At 40.7% G+C, this 15881-nt stretch overlaps 1 protein-coding gene across 1 annotated transcript; it reads right to left on the bottom strand.

Moving 5' to 3' along the window:
- Positions 1–1019: 1019 nt before the first annotated feature.
- On the bottom strand, positions 1020–15312 carry PEX19 (peroxisomal biogenesis factor 19). Its single transcript, XM_063440178.1, has 8 exons — positions 15235–15312; positions 11853–11953; positions 11609–11774; positions 10685–10770; positions 9733–9894; positions 7767–7934; positions 3051–3095; positions 1020–2427 (listed from the first exon to the last, which is right to left on the bottom strand). Exons 1-8 carry the CDS (start codon positions 15281–15283, stop codon positions 2344–2346), a joined length of 861 nt encoding a protein of 286 aa, XP_063296248.1. The 5' UTR covers positions 15284–15312; the 3' UTR covers positions 1020–2343.
- Positions 15313–15881: the final 569 nt, after the last annotated feature.

The following is a 15881-nucleotide window of genomic DNA, read 5'->3' as shown; positions in this document are numbered from 1 at the left end:
GCAATAAAGAAAGCCTAAATAGGGCTCTCTTTACAGGAAGTGTTTATGGAAGACTGTGCAAGTCACATGCAGGGAGGTGTGACTAGGGTTCATAAACAAAAGGGATTTAACTCCTAAATGGCAGAGGATTGAGCAGTGAGACTGCAGGGGCATGTTCTATACACCAAAACTGCTTCATTAAGCTAAAGTTGTTCAGGTGACTATAGTGTCCCTTTAACCCCTTAAGGACACATGACGTGTGTGACATGTCATGATTCCCTTTTATTCCAGAAGGTTGGTCCTTAAGGGGTTAAGCTCCTGCTCAGGCAAAATGTATCTATTAAATAGAAAGTTTCTTTTCCGTACTTCACAGTCTGCAACTAGGCATTTTGTGTGTCCTCCATTCCTCTTCAATAGCACTGGCTCACTTCTCAGCAGTTCTAGCCCACCCTGCAATGTTGGGTAGTATGCAATTAGAATGGTATGACTGTCCTGGGTTTTATCTCCCATATCCCACTTCTGGGACACCAGGTAACCATCCCCAACAAGCACAGCACATCTACAGTACTAGTTACATTCATATGAGCGAGCTAAACTCGGGGCAAGGAGCCTTTCAAAAGAGCTTCCTTGAGGCAAGTTGGCCAGCACACCTGGCAATGAGACTGGCATCATGGCACTCCACTTTATTTTTTGTGTTGCTGCTGTGCCAGTTACTTGGCCTTACACAAGTCATAGCAGAAAAAGATTTATTTTAATAATATTTCATTTATGCTGTTTATCTATAATCCTCACTGTGTTTTTATTCCCCTTTGTTTGCTTCCATCTCTTTCAAGTGCCCATGGTGCAAATTTTGAGTTATCTTGGGTTGGAAACAACTGTTATCGGACTCAAGGTCATGGGCACCTGCCCAGCTGTGCTTTCACAGACTCGTGCACACCTGTTCAGCATTTACAGCGGTCTTCACGTCTCGTTTTAGGACTAAGCAGCCACATTTTACATTATAGCGGTGAAATGAAAAAACAAAACCCACACTGGCACCATTAAAAAAATAAATAATTACCGTTTTATTAATCAGCTCTAGATGATACCCCCAAGTTATTACATCTGTTTTAATAACAGTCATTTGCGAGCAGGGTTGTAGTTTATCTTTTCCAGTGCAACCTCGTCCAGACCATATAAGCATGCCACAGAGAGAAGTAGGGCCAGGAGTAATTAGTGGAGGGGTCTCACTCTTACACAAAACAATCCATACATTACTTATGCAGAGCAAGCACAAACTCATAGGAAGTTACAGCTTGAAGGGCAGGAGGATTCTGGGAAATGTAGGAGAGCTAACATTGCACACTCATCACTTCTAGGAGGGATGTGCTAAAAAGTAGCCACTAAAAATGTATCACTAGATTTATCAGAACGCTTTATCAGCAGCAAGGCTGAAAAGCAAAAGACTTGCATCCTACCAAAAAAATAAAAAAAATAAAGTGTTGCTTTACTGCAGAGACAGACAAGTACACAGGAAGTGACAAAAATATATAAAAAGTTACATTAGAGCCTGTTTGAGATCATTTTAAAACATCAATTAAACCGTATGCTCCATTGCTTTATATGGTCTACTCCCATCGTCTGCGGTCCAACATATTTAATAAACAAAGCCCCTTTTAGATCACTCAAGCTGAATAGAAAGGGAAAAAAAAAAAAATCTCACCTCCGCAAATTTCTATATATTTTTTTTTTTTTAAATGATATATTACTGTCCTGCAGATAATTACGTATTTGCACTGCAGCTCAGACGGCTATGTATATTAGTAGACATATGATATGGTACATGGTTAGGAATCCAATTTAAATTGGCACAACATACTGGGGATTTTTCACAGAACCAGCCAGTGTTGAGGAATGACCACAGGAATGCAACAATTCAAGTCTAAATAGCTTTTAACTTTCCTTTTAAGAGTTCAGCTACTTTGGCCTAAAATTACAAACCCCCTCTTAGTTCTCTGCAACAGCTGGTTTAGTGAGTAAACCCTCCTATTATTAAAATTCCAATACCAAACTAATTAATTCTGCTAACCTAGCCATTAAGCATTACCAAACTGGAACAGGTCTAACTCTTTTGTCATCCATCCTTAAATGTTGGGCTAATTTTAAGGCGTCTTGGTAATCACACAAAAATAAAAATAAAGTATTGTTGTTAGCAGACAACACCAAACTCAGGAACAATCATTCTGCACTGAGCACACTTGCTCGAGACGGGAGAGGTTGTGCGTCCTGTATGTTGATCCCCGCTCCACAGGTGCTAAACAGGGTCAGTAATGAGAGGAAGAGATTGTCCCCTTACTGCATTCTGATTGGATGGCAGAAACCAAATCACATGATCAGACACTGCTCCCCACTGGCATTCCCAGAATTAGAGAGGTTCAACCCATCGAGGTCAAAATTGAAACCTGGTGGCTAAAAAAAATAAAATATGATTAGAACCAGTAAGTTATAAAAATAATAAAGGCATGCACAGATCATATTGAAGTACATTTACATTTGAGTATATTTACTTAGAGGGACACTCCAGACACCAACCTGAACTACGCACACTTATTGACAAATATCAAAAATCTAAAAATAAAATTAAAAAAAATAAATAAAAAAAGAGGCCAAAAGGCCAAGCCTCCTCCCTGACGTCATGGGAAGCGTAGACGTAAGCGCAACAGGCTGAGCCTTTGGAACCAAAATTAAAAAAAATAAAAACTTAAGAAAATCTTTACATTTTCTTTTTATGCCCTAGTATGTTACCAAAGTCTAGCAATACTGTGTAAAGCAGGGAAAGGAAAAACAGTGTCTTTATATACAGGAGAGTGACGCATAGTATTGTTTAGAAATGAATGAATACAAAATGGTTGCTCCAAGCACCATAACCACTTCACGGTTTGACCCATTACCAGGGAAAAGAGACCAGGGTACTCCTGGAATCATAACCTTTACCGCTGCAGTGTTTATGATGCTTGAAGTAACCATTTAAGGTTAATATTCCCAATATAGACAATGCTACTTTACAACCTGTATTGGGTGGGGGAACTTACAGAATCTCCAGCCAGCTCTTTTGGTGGGTGTCCAAATTCTTGTAGCTGAGAAAAAATAAAATAAAGTGTGTAAGAGGTGTTTCGCCATTTTACATAAAATGTTAATGTTCTTTAGCAAAACAGTACAAGTTCAAGTACAGCATGTTGTAGAATATACAGGAAATAGAGATCCATAGAGCAGTGGTATTGCAAGATTAGTGAAAGCCACTTTGTTGTCCAATATTACAAACCAATGTTTTAGTATTACCCCCAAAAACTAGACCGAAGGTGATCAAGTGTTGGTCGGGTGGGAGGGGGATTTGAAATGTTGGGTTTGTTACAACACACTTTTCTTTCCCTCTTTTTTTTTTAAATGTGCATAAAAAAAAAAAAATAAAAAAAAAAAATTGTATGTATTGCATGCAGAGTGTACAGTGATCCCATATACCTCAGGATACTGATTACATTTTTCCAGTTTTTACCTCGTCCACTTTATTGTGGATTAGGTGGATCTTTCCTGTGTTGTTATTATTGGACACTACCGGAGTGTCTACACTGGTGTATAGATCCCAAGAAGTAAACTCTTGGGTATCCTATGCTTTTGATTAGCAGTGTAAAAACCATAACGTCTATACAGGAGTGCAGAGATTACGGTGCTACGAGTCTTCGGGTGCCGTGCCTCTGTGTGTCAGACAGGCAGTGATAGGCTGAGAATGCGGTGTAGCCCAGATGGGAATTTACTCATGAGTGGGGGTACAGAGAAAACGCTAGGGGTGACACTTATCCACAACAGTTACCTAGAAAACCAGGGGACGCTACACGCAGCTTCAAAGCACCCCAACTAGAATCCCAAAATAAATAAGTGAATTTGAAACCCTATACAGAATGTGCTAAAAATTTAAGCAGCAACCTTTCAAAGTGCAATATCTCAAAACCCTCTTAGACCAACTACCATACAAGAAAAGTGCCAAGAGCTGAAGAGTATCTGCCAAGAGAAGATGGGGTGTGTCTTTGCGAATTTTGCAAAGTCCCCAGACGGTGACAGTGCCGCTTTAAAAAGGACATTACAGATATCATTATAGACCTCAAAGTTGCACTGTCCCGCCAAACGTACCTTTCTCCTATGAGTTCCTCTTGCTCTCTTTTTTTCACATATCAGATTCATTTTAAAAAAATAAAAAATATTTTTTGTTTAACAGTAGATAAAAGTAGGAACTACTTTGTCATATGTATTTTTCCCCCCGACACCTGACTTTCTTGACCCAAGGAGGAGCTTAAATCAGCTTAATTTCCTGTGTCAGAAATAGTACTCACCCTTCTCCTTGACACAGGAAATAGAGCTGTAGGCACCTAGACCACTTCAGCTCAATGAAGTGGTCTGGGTGCCAGGTTCCCCTAGTTTTAACCCTGCAGCTGAAAAGATAGGGTTAATCCAGCCTCTAGTGGCTGTCTCCCTGACAGCCACTAGAAGCCGCTTCCACGATTGACACTGAGTAAATCGCACTTATCTGACGCTGGACGTCCTCACGGAGTCCAGCGTCAAATAAGATCCCCATAGGAAAGCATTGAGTAATGATTTCCTATGGGCGGGTTTGAATGCGCCCGCGCCTCTGGCTGCGCATGTGCATTCGGCTCCACTTGGGAACCAACGTTGGCAGTGGAGGAGAGGTCACCAACGTAGAGTGAGCCCAGCATGGATTAACGTAAGTGAATGAAGGGGTATTAACTCCTTCAGCGTTGAGCGAGGGGGATCCCCAAAAGCCTATAGTGCCAGGAAGACAGGTTTGTTTTCCTGGCAATATAGGATCTATTTAATCCTTGTGTAAGAATAAGTGAGGCATAGGAAAAATTAATCAGACAAAGTAGTCCCTACTTTGTCGTATGTTTTAAAGAAAACTAGATCAGAAATAATGAAAAGAAGAACAGATTCTGAGAAAGGAAGAGAAAAGGAAACAATAGGAGAAAGTTAAGTTTGGCATGATAGTGCGGCTTTAAGGACATGAACATTTTGGTCACAATATTATATGAGAGCTGGAGCCTTTATAGTCTGAGCAGCCTTCACCTGCTCGTTGTTTGTGAGTGTATCCATTTATTTAAAACATTCCTTAAAATTGATACAAAACAATTTTATACCATGTATCTTCCAATAGAAAGGAAACACCAGATACACACAAAGTGAGGTGTAATCACATAATGGGATCAGACTTTACTAGATTAACGCTAGATTTCAATAATCTGACAAGGATAATAGAAGTGTATTCACAAAAATCAAGTGTCTACGTAAAGAAAGTGTATGGAAAGGGTGAAGAAACATTTGATTTCTGTGTATTGTTTCACTATTATTATTATTTTTATTTGTGATGAATTTTTGTTTTCATTTTTGGATTTTAATTTATACAGTGATTTTGCTCTAAATAAAAGGAGTAGACTGTATATGGACACACAGTACTGGTTAACGCTCTCTCCACACCTTTATTTTTTCTTTCTGCCTTACCTGTGCCAGATGACGCGCTATGCCTTTACTTGCTATGCCTTTACTTACCTTTTAGCCATTACCTTTAGCGCAGCCAACGCTATAACCACAATGTAATCCATTGGCATGTTGTACTAGATAGAAGGGCAGAACATATAACGTCTGTGTGCCAATCTATATGCTTTGTTGGTAACTGCTACACATTTAAGTGTTGATTTAAAAAGTCAAAGTTTTGGTTTAGATGTTAAATGATTTACAATAAAATGCTTAAGTAGAAATTATTTTTGTATTGTGAGTATCACATACATTAAATACTGTACGCATAGCACATCTTTTCTTGTATAAAAGCACTACAACAAGCAGTAACTACTAAATATGAAATACTTGAAGAAGTCTGGTTTGTTTTGGATGGACCGATACATTCCATACTTATTTTAGAATGGAGAACTTGATTAGTTAGATTAAAAACAAAAGAAGGAAGGTATGTAGATGAGGATAAAGGTCTAGCTGACTGCCTCAATTAATATTTTTGTTCGGTATTTACAGCTGAAAATGAAGGAAAGGGACCTCTGTTTAAAAAAAGGATAAATTAGTCATTTATTACATGTGAGTTTACAGAGGAAGAGGTTCTATTTCAACTGTCAAAAGTAAAGACAAATAAGTCAATGGGACCTGATGGAATACACCCAAAGCTATTAAAAGAGCTTAGTGGTGTACTAACAAAACCATTAACAGATTTATTTAACCAATCATTGTTAACAGGAGTAGTCCCAGAAGATTGGAAGTTAGCGAATGTTGTGCCCATTCACAAGAAAGGTAATAAGGAGGAGTCGGGCAACTATAGGCCAGTAAGCCTTACTTCAGTAGTGGGGAAAGTGATGGAAACCATGTTAAAGGATAGGATTGTTGAACATCTAAAAACACATGGATTTCAAGATCAGAGACAACATGGGTTTACTTCAGGGAGATCATGCCAAACTAATCTTATTGATTTTTTTGATTGGGTAACTAAAATTATAGATCAGGGTGGTGCAGTAGACATTGCTTACCTAGATTTCAGTAAGGCTTTTGACACTGTTGCACATAGAAGGCTTATCAATAAACTGCAATCTTTGAGTTTGGATTCCAATATTGTTGAATGGGCAAGGCAGTGGCTGAGTGACAGGCAACAGAGGGTTGAAGTCAATGGAGTATATTCGAAGCTTGGGCTTGTCACCAGTGGGGTACCTCAGGGATCTGTACTTGGACCCATTCTCTTTAATATTTTTATTAGTGATATTGCAGAAGGTCTTGATGGTAAGGTGTGTCTTTTTGCGGATGATACTAAGATATGTAACAGGGTTGATGTTCCAGGAGGGATAAGCCAAATGGCAAATGATTTAGGTAAACTAGAAAAATGGTCAGAGTTGTGGCAACTGACATTTAATGTGGATAAGTGCAAGATAAGGCATCTTGGACGTAAAAACCCAAGGGCAGAGTACAGAATATTTGATAGAGTCCTAACCTCAACATCTGAGGAAAGGGATTGAGGGGTGATTATTTCTGATGACTTAAAAGGTAGGCAGACAATGTAATAGAGCAGCAGGAAATGCTAGCAGAATGCTTGGTTGTATAGGGAGAGGTATTAGCAGTAGAAAGAGGGAAGTGCTCATGCCATTGTACAGAACACTGGTGAGACCTCACTTGGAGTACTGTACGCAGTACTGGAGACCATATCTTCAGAAGGATATTGATACCTTAGAGAGAGTTCAAAGAAGGGCTACTAAACTGGTTCATGGATTGCAGGATAAAACTTACCAGGAAAGGTTAAAGGATATTAACATGTATAGCTTGGAGGAAAGACGAGACAGGGGGGGTATGATAGAAACATTTAAATACATAAAGGGAATCAACACAGTAAAGGAGGAGACTATATTTAAAAGAAGAAGAACAACTACCACAACCAGAGGACATAGACTTAAATTAGAGGGACAAAGGTTTAAAAATAATATCAGGAAGTATTACTTTACTGAGAGGGTAGTGGATGCATGGAATAGCCTTCCAGCTGAAGTGGTTAACACAGTAAAGGAGTTTAAGCATGCGTGGGATAGGCATAAGGCTATCCTAACTATAAGATAATGCCAGGGACTAATGAAAGTATTTAGAAAACTGGGCAGACTAGATGGGCCGAGTGGTTCTTATCTGCCGTCACATTCTATGTTTCTATGTATGTTTCTAGAACCTGGTAGGTGTTTAATACAGTCATGAAATACATGTTGACAGACCTGCTGCATGAGGTCCATTACTGCCTCGAAACGCGCCGTGTCACCTTCTCCCTGATCCTCCACCTCGAACTGCTGGCAGATCTTTTCCATTAGGGTGTGCTGGTCCTGGTACTTGCGATAGTCGTCAGCTGCAAGGGCTTCCCGATTCGTCCGCAGCCAGTCCGGATACTGGGTGAGAGAATAAGGGAATGGACACACCATAAATCGCATATTGCCCTGTAGAGAACAGGTTAATGACGCCGTGTTGATCTTGCAACACAGAAGAGTCGCCAAGTGTAGATAAGAACTAGAAGCAAGCCAAAGCAAGCAATGTGATGTCCTATACTGCCAAGTCAAGATGGCCGCACTCCCGCTCAGTGTCAGGTTACTGCAGATTAAAGGAACTCTATAGTCTCCGGAACCACTACAGTGTCAGTTGTTGGCAACAATGGTTTAAATTAATGGTTTCCAATTATTTTCATAAAAAAAGGTTTAAAAGGCTTGATCTCTTGGCTAAGTTGCAATAAAGATATAGGTGTCCTATGGGAGCACGTTGTAAAATCCTGACACAAGATATATTATTTTCATGACCAATAGCACACAAGAGAATTGAAATTGCATTTAATTTCTCGTCTTCTCTGCATACTTTCTCTATGCTGACTTGCAGGTTACAAAACAGAGGGAGGACAGAGCTTAGAGCAATGATTGACAGCAAGCTAAAAAGCAGGTGATAAATTACTGGATAAACAGATGTGGATTTTTACACCTCACAAATTTATATTTGTTAAATATAAGGAGAAGTAAACCAAATATTAACAACCCGGAGAAGTCAGTTACCCATTAAGCGTATGATCATCCCTTAATTAAAAGACACAGAAACACCACACAGCAGTTGTCCACTATAAATAAAGGCATTCACTTCCTTTATTCAGCACTAAGCAATTTTAAAGGACAATCTAAGCCTGAAAACATAAATCTTAAAGGGACACGATGCAACATAAACCACTACTGTTAATTGTTGTGGTTATGTTGTCACTAGTCTGTTGGTTCCATCTCCCAATTCTTGGTGATACAGTTTAGGAGCAGATTGAAAGGATGCAAGGCTCTCTTCAGTACTTTAACACTGCCATCATATTTACTGCATGGACAATGAAGAATTTACATTTTCAGTGGCATCAGGTTACCCAAAAACAATAAAATGGCAGGCCAAAGAACTGCAGGGGTCATGTATATTGGCTTAGAACCAGAAATCCCAGTGAGTGTCCTTTGGCAAGACACCTAATGATTTATAAAATGATCTAGCCATTTGCTAAAATTTAAAATAACTCCAGAAAATGTTGGCACTATATAAATACTTTACAAAGTAGGCAGGTTAAACTTAAAATGGATACAACAGTCACCAAAACAACTTTAGCTTAATGAAGCATTTTTGTTGTATAGTTCATGCCCCTGCAGTCTCACTGCTTAATTCTCGGTCATTAAGGATTTAAATCACATTGTTTTTGCAGCCCTAGCCACACCTCCCTGCATGTGACTTGAACAGCCTTCCTAAACACTTCCTGTAAAGGGAGATCTATCTAATGTTTAAACTTTCTTGATTGCACAGTCTGCTTAATGTAGAATGTCTAATCTCCTTCCCTGTTAATATCCTGCAGGAGCCTCCTGTGTGTGACTAAATTTCACTTTACAGAGCAGGACATAACTTCTAAAGTCAGTTAAGATCTTATTGAAAATGAAACCGATTTTCATGCAGGCTATGCGAGTCACATGCAGTGAGCTGTGGCCAGGACTGCATAAAGAAAAAGATTTTACTCCTAAATGGCAAAGAATTGAGCATGTGGCATGATCTATACACCAAAACTGCTTCATTGAGCTAAAGTTGTTTTGATGCCTACAGTATCCCTGTTAGCTCAGCTTGGTATCTGATTCCTTAAAAGAAACGCTATATGCCATCCTATTATAATGATGGAAGGGCCCCAGCACTCACCTTTTCTGTGATCTCTTTGAGGGATGGGTAGAGTACTTCTTTAGAAAGAAGGCTCTGCATGATATTCTGCATTAGAGGAAGGATGTTCCCATCCCCATCACCTTCGTCCATTCCAAGCCCATCCATCGCTTTGGCAAGTTCTTCCTCTGACAGACTAGGATTCTGAGAGAAAGATGGTTGCAATTAAGGCACAAGGAAATTTTAACCAGCAGAACACATTTCAGCTGCTGAACTACGGCTCCCATAATCCTTAGCAATGCCAGTGGCCTGAAACATCTAGTTCCAGCTCAGATAAAAGCTATAGCACCCACTTGTGGCCCGTGATTGATATACTACATAGCCAAAACAGAATGCAATGGACATAGGAATTAACAACGCCAAGTATGGATTTTTATTAATTCAAATGGTCCGGGTTATTTATTAAAGGTGAGAAATGTCAGGAATTTAAGCAGAATTTAAAATCTAAGGCCAAAGTAGCTAAATTGACATAAATGCTTAAATTATGCTTCCAGTCCAGCTACTTTAGTCTGCAATCTGGAATTCACTTTGCAACAATTATCACTTCAGTAAATAACCCTGTGAGAGTTAAAAATTAAGTAAATAATGGTTTACCCAGTTGCTTCTGCACCAAACGTATCAAATATATTTTAGCTCTTATGTGCAGCTACACAGGGAACCGGATAGCCTCAGCACTACAGTCATGGCAACCTCAGACCATCTTGTAGGCCTTGTGAGATATGGCCAAAGGATGTACAATCAGGATTATAATCTATAGTAATACACATGAATACACTCACAATGCAAAAACGGTTTGGTTCTGGACTACTGAAACACAAAGCACGAAGCAAAGCTTAGGTTTCATGAATACACATTTGAAGAAAAGGTTTTTGAAAAGAAAAAATGAGCAATATCTGATATTTAATTAGGCATCAAAAAAAAAAAAAAATCATACCTGCAGCTCATCTGCATTTTTTGCCAGTCCTGTAAGGGTTTGCTTCAAACAGGAAGTAAATTCTTGCTGTGATGCTTCATCACTTCCTAGAATGAGATGGAGAGAGGCAGATCACATCATATAAAAGGGACCTTAATAAACACACTGCTTTATAGACTTTAATTATTAGTAAGTTACTTGAACAAATGTCCTTTGAAGATATGGACACCTGCCTCCTTTGAATTTTAATGTGCTAGAATCTATACCCCCAGTACTTATGGTGAAGGAACAGAGGTCTGTGTATACACACACACACACACACACACACACACCTATTTAGAATGTTGACATTTATGTCAAACGGTTTTAAAACCAGTATAGATCATGGCTCAACATTTTCCCTAGCCACTGGGGAGAGAAAATGTAACACTCCAGAGTAGAAATTATAGTGTGCCTCATAGCTTCAAGGCTTGCAGTGGCAAAGCATTTTATGGGATTATTAGATTAATAGGACCCAGTTATTTCATACCAGTTTTCTGCTTCACCAAGCTACAAAGTATTAAGTGGTCACAAACAAAAAGCTGATTGCAATGTCAGAGGATCAAAGCAGCCCAGAATAGATTCACCCTCAAACCAACTCCCATCCTTCTAGACCAGGAGTAGGCAACCTTTGGCACTCCAGATGTCAAGGACTACATATCCCATAATGCGCTTACAGCCATAAAGCTGGTAATGCATCAGGGGAGATGGAGTCTACAACATCTTCAGTGCTGAAGGTTGCCTACACCTGTACTAGACACTCATTTATGCCACTGTTTTGGATATTGAAGATTGTGTGCCCTCCTAAAATAAATAAATGCTTGTCAAACATATTCACAATCTTCCTATCTGCTCCAAATTTAAAGAAGGACATGGAAGGGAATGTAATGTAGCTTATCAACTTACCAACTTTGCCCGCAGCCTCTGACAGCTTCTGAAATTGCTCTACAAGATGGGGTTCTTCATCAGCCAGTTCCTTCATAGCCTTCTCAAACTCTTCTGTGGCCTGAGCAGCCATCTCACTGTTAAATAACTCTTGAAAGAACTTCTCCTGGGAGGTGAACAGTGCATCCTGCAGAGGAAAGAGAGGCAACTTGGATAACTTACTTCTAAAGCAGGAAGAGGAAAACAGAGATTTCAAGTGACTTACCTTAGCAGCATCTCCTGGAGATCTTTCTGGTTGAGCATCGTTTGTACTAGTGTCTACAGGATTTGGTGGTTGGCTGGTCTTTTCAAAATCATCGAGAGCACCTGTCAAGAAGAACAGACTTATTTACAGTCTTTCTGATCAACAGCATCAAATTAAGAGGATTAAGTGGCCTAAAAGTAGAACATGTAAAATATAATTAGAACCAGGCATATGTGGCACAACGCATAGAACTAGACCTTAGTCTACATCAGTGTCCCCTCAATTATCTCCCAATTGCCGGCCTTGGAGACAGTGAGGTGTATGTAATAGATGTTCGCCGCTTGCTGATACCCGTTGCGTTCCACTGTGATCTATTTTGCATTCCACTTCGCTGCACTCGTTTGTGTAGTAGGAACTGATGCTCCCTTACGCGTTCAAATTATCACTTCATCAGAAGTTCTATGTGTTGTGACTATTGGGAAAAGGTGCTACACAACAGAACATAGCGGCTCACTCCTATATTCATTAGATGGCATGGCGAGATCACAATAAATACCATGCTATACAGAGTGTGCCAGCTATGCTTCCATCGAGATCCCAGAGAGCATCAGCAAAACACTGTTCATGGGTAGAAAGGAGAGGACATAACGTAGAGAGGCAGGGAGAGGTCATGATACCCGCACTCTCTGCTAGTGTCTCTGTAATCTAGCACTACTTCTTTTAAGGAAGATGGTGCAGATTACAGTTGGTAAGCTTTCCCCAAGTGTCGAAATGCAGAGTAAAAAAAAAAAATTTAAAAACAAAACAAAAAAAAAAAACACTCAAGTTGCTTATGGTCTTCCGTCAAATTATAAACAGGTCCATTATTTAGTTCTTTAGGTAACCAATTTTTCAAACACTAAAGACTCCTGTTAATCTGGCTATAATGTTAGCTATATTTTTTTGCTAGGACTCATAGATGAGTCAATATTGCATCTGATAAAATGTTAACACAGTAGCTGTATAAAAGCAACAAAACGAATAACCCCAAACCTACTAGGTATCACAATTTGTGACACATGACTTCACCTCTTGATCACCCAATAGACTGACTCTCACAGGTGTCAGAAGGACTGAGGGAAAGTGCAATGAGTGAAATAAAGATAAAAATGGACACTCCGGTCACATGAATAACTTCATCAATATTAAGTTATGGTGCAAGGAGGCCACTGGGTTCTTTCTAAGTTGTACTCAAACGGTTTAACCCTAAAGATTGCCTCCAGCACCAGATCTTAAGTTCCCCCAGCGTCATCTGCCTTCTGAAACCATGGAGTGCTGATTAGAACCTCTGCTGAAACTCACTTTCAGAAGCTGAATACCGCTAGGAGAACTGCATATCCAGCGATGGAGGCAACCTCCGGGGTTTATATGTTCGTGAACAGTTTTATACCTTCAGATAAGAAAGCGCCCGGGGGCCTCCTGGCACCATAAGTTGTTTTCCTGGCATTATATCTCCCTATATTGCCCCCCCCCCTTCCCCTGTGGTGCAGAAGGGGTGTCCCTCGACTTTGGTTCAGGCTCCACCTTCGCTCCTCCCCAACCATCAACCGGCAGGGGGATCTAATGCGCATGTACGGTAAATGCTGCAATCACATTAGGCCTTCCCCCATAGCAAAGCATTGTATAATGCTTTCCCAAGAGGTTTCGGGTGACGCTGGATGTACTCATGCACAGTGTGTGGACGTCCAGCATCAGTTAGGCGACCAAACGTTGCCTAACCACCGGAAGTCCTTCTAGTGGCTGTCTGTTAGACAGCCACTAGAGGTGGAGTTAACCAAGGCAGTAAATTATTGCAGTTTATTGAAAGATGCAATAATTACTATTGACAGGTTATAGAGCCTAGGACACTGCACCCAGACCACTTCAAGAAGCCGAAGTGGTCTGAGTGCCTATAGTGTCCCTTTAATGTTAATGAAGCTGGTCTGGTGACCAGAGTTCTTTTGACTTGTAATACATTTTAGGGTTTCAGCGGGGTACCTTGTCCACTAAATGTATGCCACGTGAGGGGTCAGAATGTACTAGACTTCCTTAGGGCTAACCCATATGGGGTAAATACTATTCATTTTACATCTACAAACATGTACATGTGATAGATATTTAACAAACACACACACAAAATTGACCTCGATCTTAAAAATTTAGATCTGCCAAATTATGCAGAAAAAAGATGTTTTAAATCAAAGTAATACACAAAGTGACAAAAAAAATAAATAAAAAAAGTGCATTTCTAGAAATGTTAAGTTTATATGTTAAAACACCGAACTGTAGTTAACTGAAAGACAGATTGCGAAAACCCAGACAGGAAGTTTCAGTTTGGATTTCAAGCTTCTTTGAGATTTTAGGCTAAATTTTGCAATTCAGTGTCAACTCACACTCACGGTGTATAAACAAGGAGGGCTGGGACAGTAGGTAACTAAAGAGAGAAAAGCAACTAACACTAACCAGTGTGGCTGGCTGATCATGGTGAGAGTTGTTGTCCACAAGAGCTGAAGGGACAAGGTTAACAATAACTGAGCTTGGCTAGTTTTAGTATATGGAAGCCATGGGACACAATGTTTCACTGAGCAAACCAGCAGAGAGGGTTTGATGACACAGAATAAAACAGCCCTAGGGTCAGAATGCCAAGTGTTAACCCACAATGCATTACTCTAAACAGCAGTTATTAAAGGGACAGTAACACATTATAATCTACATACAGGTATTGGTGTCACACAATGAGATCAAAGTCCATCTCCCTGAATCTCAGCAGCATGTACCTGGGCAGGTAAAGGGCTGACGGTTAGGTGGGGGTTATAACACCTGCACCTCAGCCCCAGCTCTGATCTAAATGTAACCCCTTCACCCCCCCTCAATATATACCAGCCAGGGACACTGTGCAGCCCCAATACTGACCCCCAAATACACAGCACAGACAGACAGACAGACCAGCCCCCCAGTACACCCCCATGTTGGCAGACCCCTTCCCCTCCATGTATACCAGCCAGGGACACTGTGCAGCCCCCAATACTGACCCCCTCCCCCAAATACACAGCACAAAAAGACAGACCAGCCCCCCAGTACACCCCCTATCTTGGCAGACCCCTCCTCCTCCTGCATGTATACCAGCCAGGGACAGTGTGCAGCCCCAAATACACAGCACAGACAGACCAGCCCCCCAGTACACCCCCCATCTTGGCAGAATCCTCCCCCCATCTTGGCAGAATCCTCCCCCCTCCAATGTATACCAGCCATCCAGGGACAGTGTGCAGCCCCCAATACTGACCCCCAAATACACAGCACAGACAGACCAGCCCCCCATGTTGGCAGACCCCTCCCCCTCCAGGACTGCTCTGTCTATTCCCAGCAATGTAAAATCAGCTCTTACTATCCAGCAGCTCTTCCAACTCCTTGTCCTCTCTCCCAGACTCGGCCATCTTCCTTCTCTCCTGTTAGCAGGTGGCCCTTAACGTGACATCACTGGAGTTCAGCCAATGGCAGAGCGAAGCCGAGTAAGGGCAAGTGAAGCCGCGCTGGGCGGCCGCCATTTTTTAAAGGGACAGGAGGTCAGAGGGCAGAGTGTGGGTGACATTGAGAGGTAACAGTGTCAGGTGTATGGAGCCTGTGCTGATTACTGTGTCACAATAAATGGAAATACATCACATAGAGGGGTGAGATCCAGTGTTTGGCAAATTGATGCTTTAACCCCTTAAGGACCAAACGTCTGGAATAAAAGGGAATCATGAAATGTCACACAAGTCATGTGTCCTTAACCCCTTAAGGACACATGACATGTCATGATTCCATTTCATTCCAGAAGCCTGGTCCTTAAGGGGTTAAACACGTACATATGTGTATTTATTAAGCATTGCAGTTAACATCTTGCATGCAGCACTTCAACCTATATGTACAAAATGCCCCACCTAGTTGCCAATATTTAACCCCTTCAGGACCGGACTGTTTTTGCGATGTTGTACGTTAAGGACCAGGGCTGTTTTAACACTTTTGTGGTGTTTGTGTTTAGCTGTAATTTTC

This window comes from Pelobates fuscus, chromosome 13 (assembly GCF_036172605.1).
Source record: "Pelobates fuscus isolate aPelFus1 chromosome 13, aPelFus1.pri, whole genome shotgun sequence".
Classification (NCBI taxonomy): Eukaryota; Metazoa; Chordata; class Amphibia; order Anura; family Pelobatidae; genus Pelobates; species Pelobates fuscus.
Note: the sequence above shows the minus strand (reverse complement) of the source record. Positions and strands in the feature narration are given on the sequence as shown.

Excerpts from the sequence above, each read along its gene's own strand:
- PEX19 (XM_063440178.1), bottom strand. The coding sequence starts at position 15,283 with ATGGCCGAGTCTGGGAGAGAGGACAAGGAGTTGGAAGAGCTGCTGGAT. Across the intron at positions 9,895-10,684 it reads AAAATGCAGATGAGCTGCAG|AATCCTAGTCTGTCAGAGGA; the intron begins GTATGATTTTTT and ends TCTTTCTCTCAG. Across the intron at positions 2,428-3,050 it reads AAGAGCTGGCTGGAGATTCT|CCACCAGGTTTCAATTTTGA; the intron begins GTAAGTTCCCCC and ends TATTTTTTTTAG.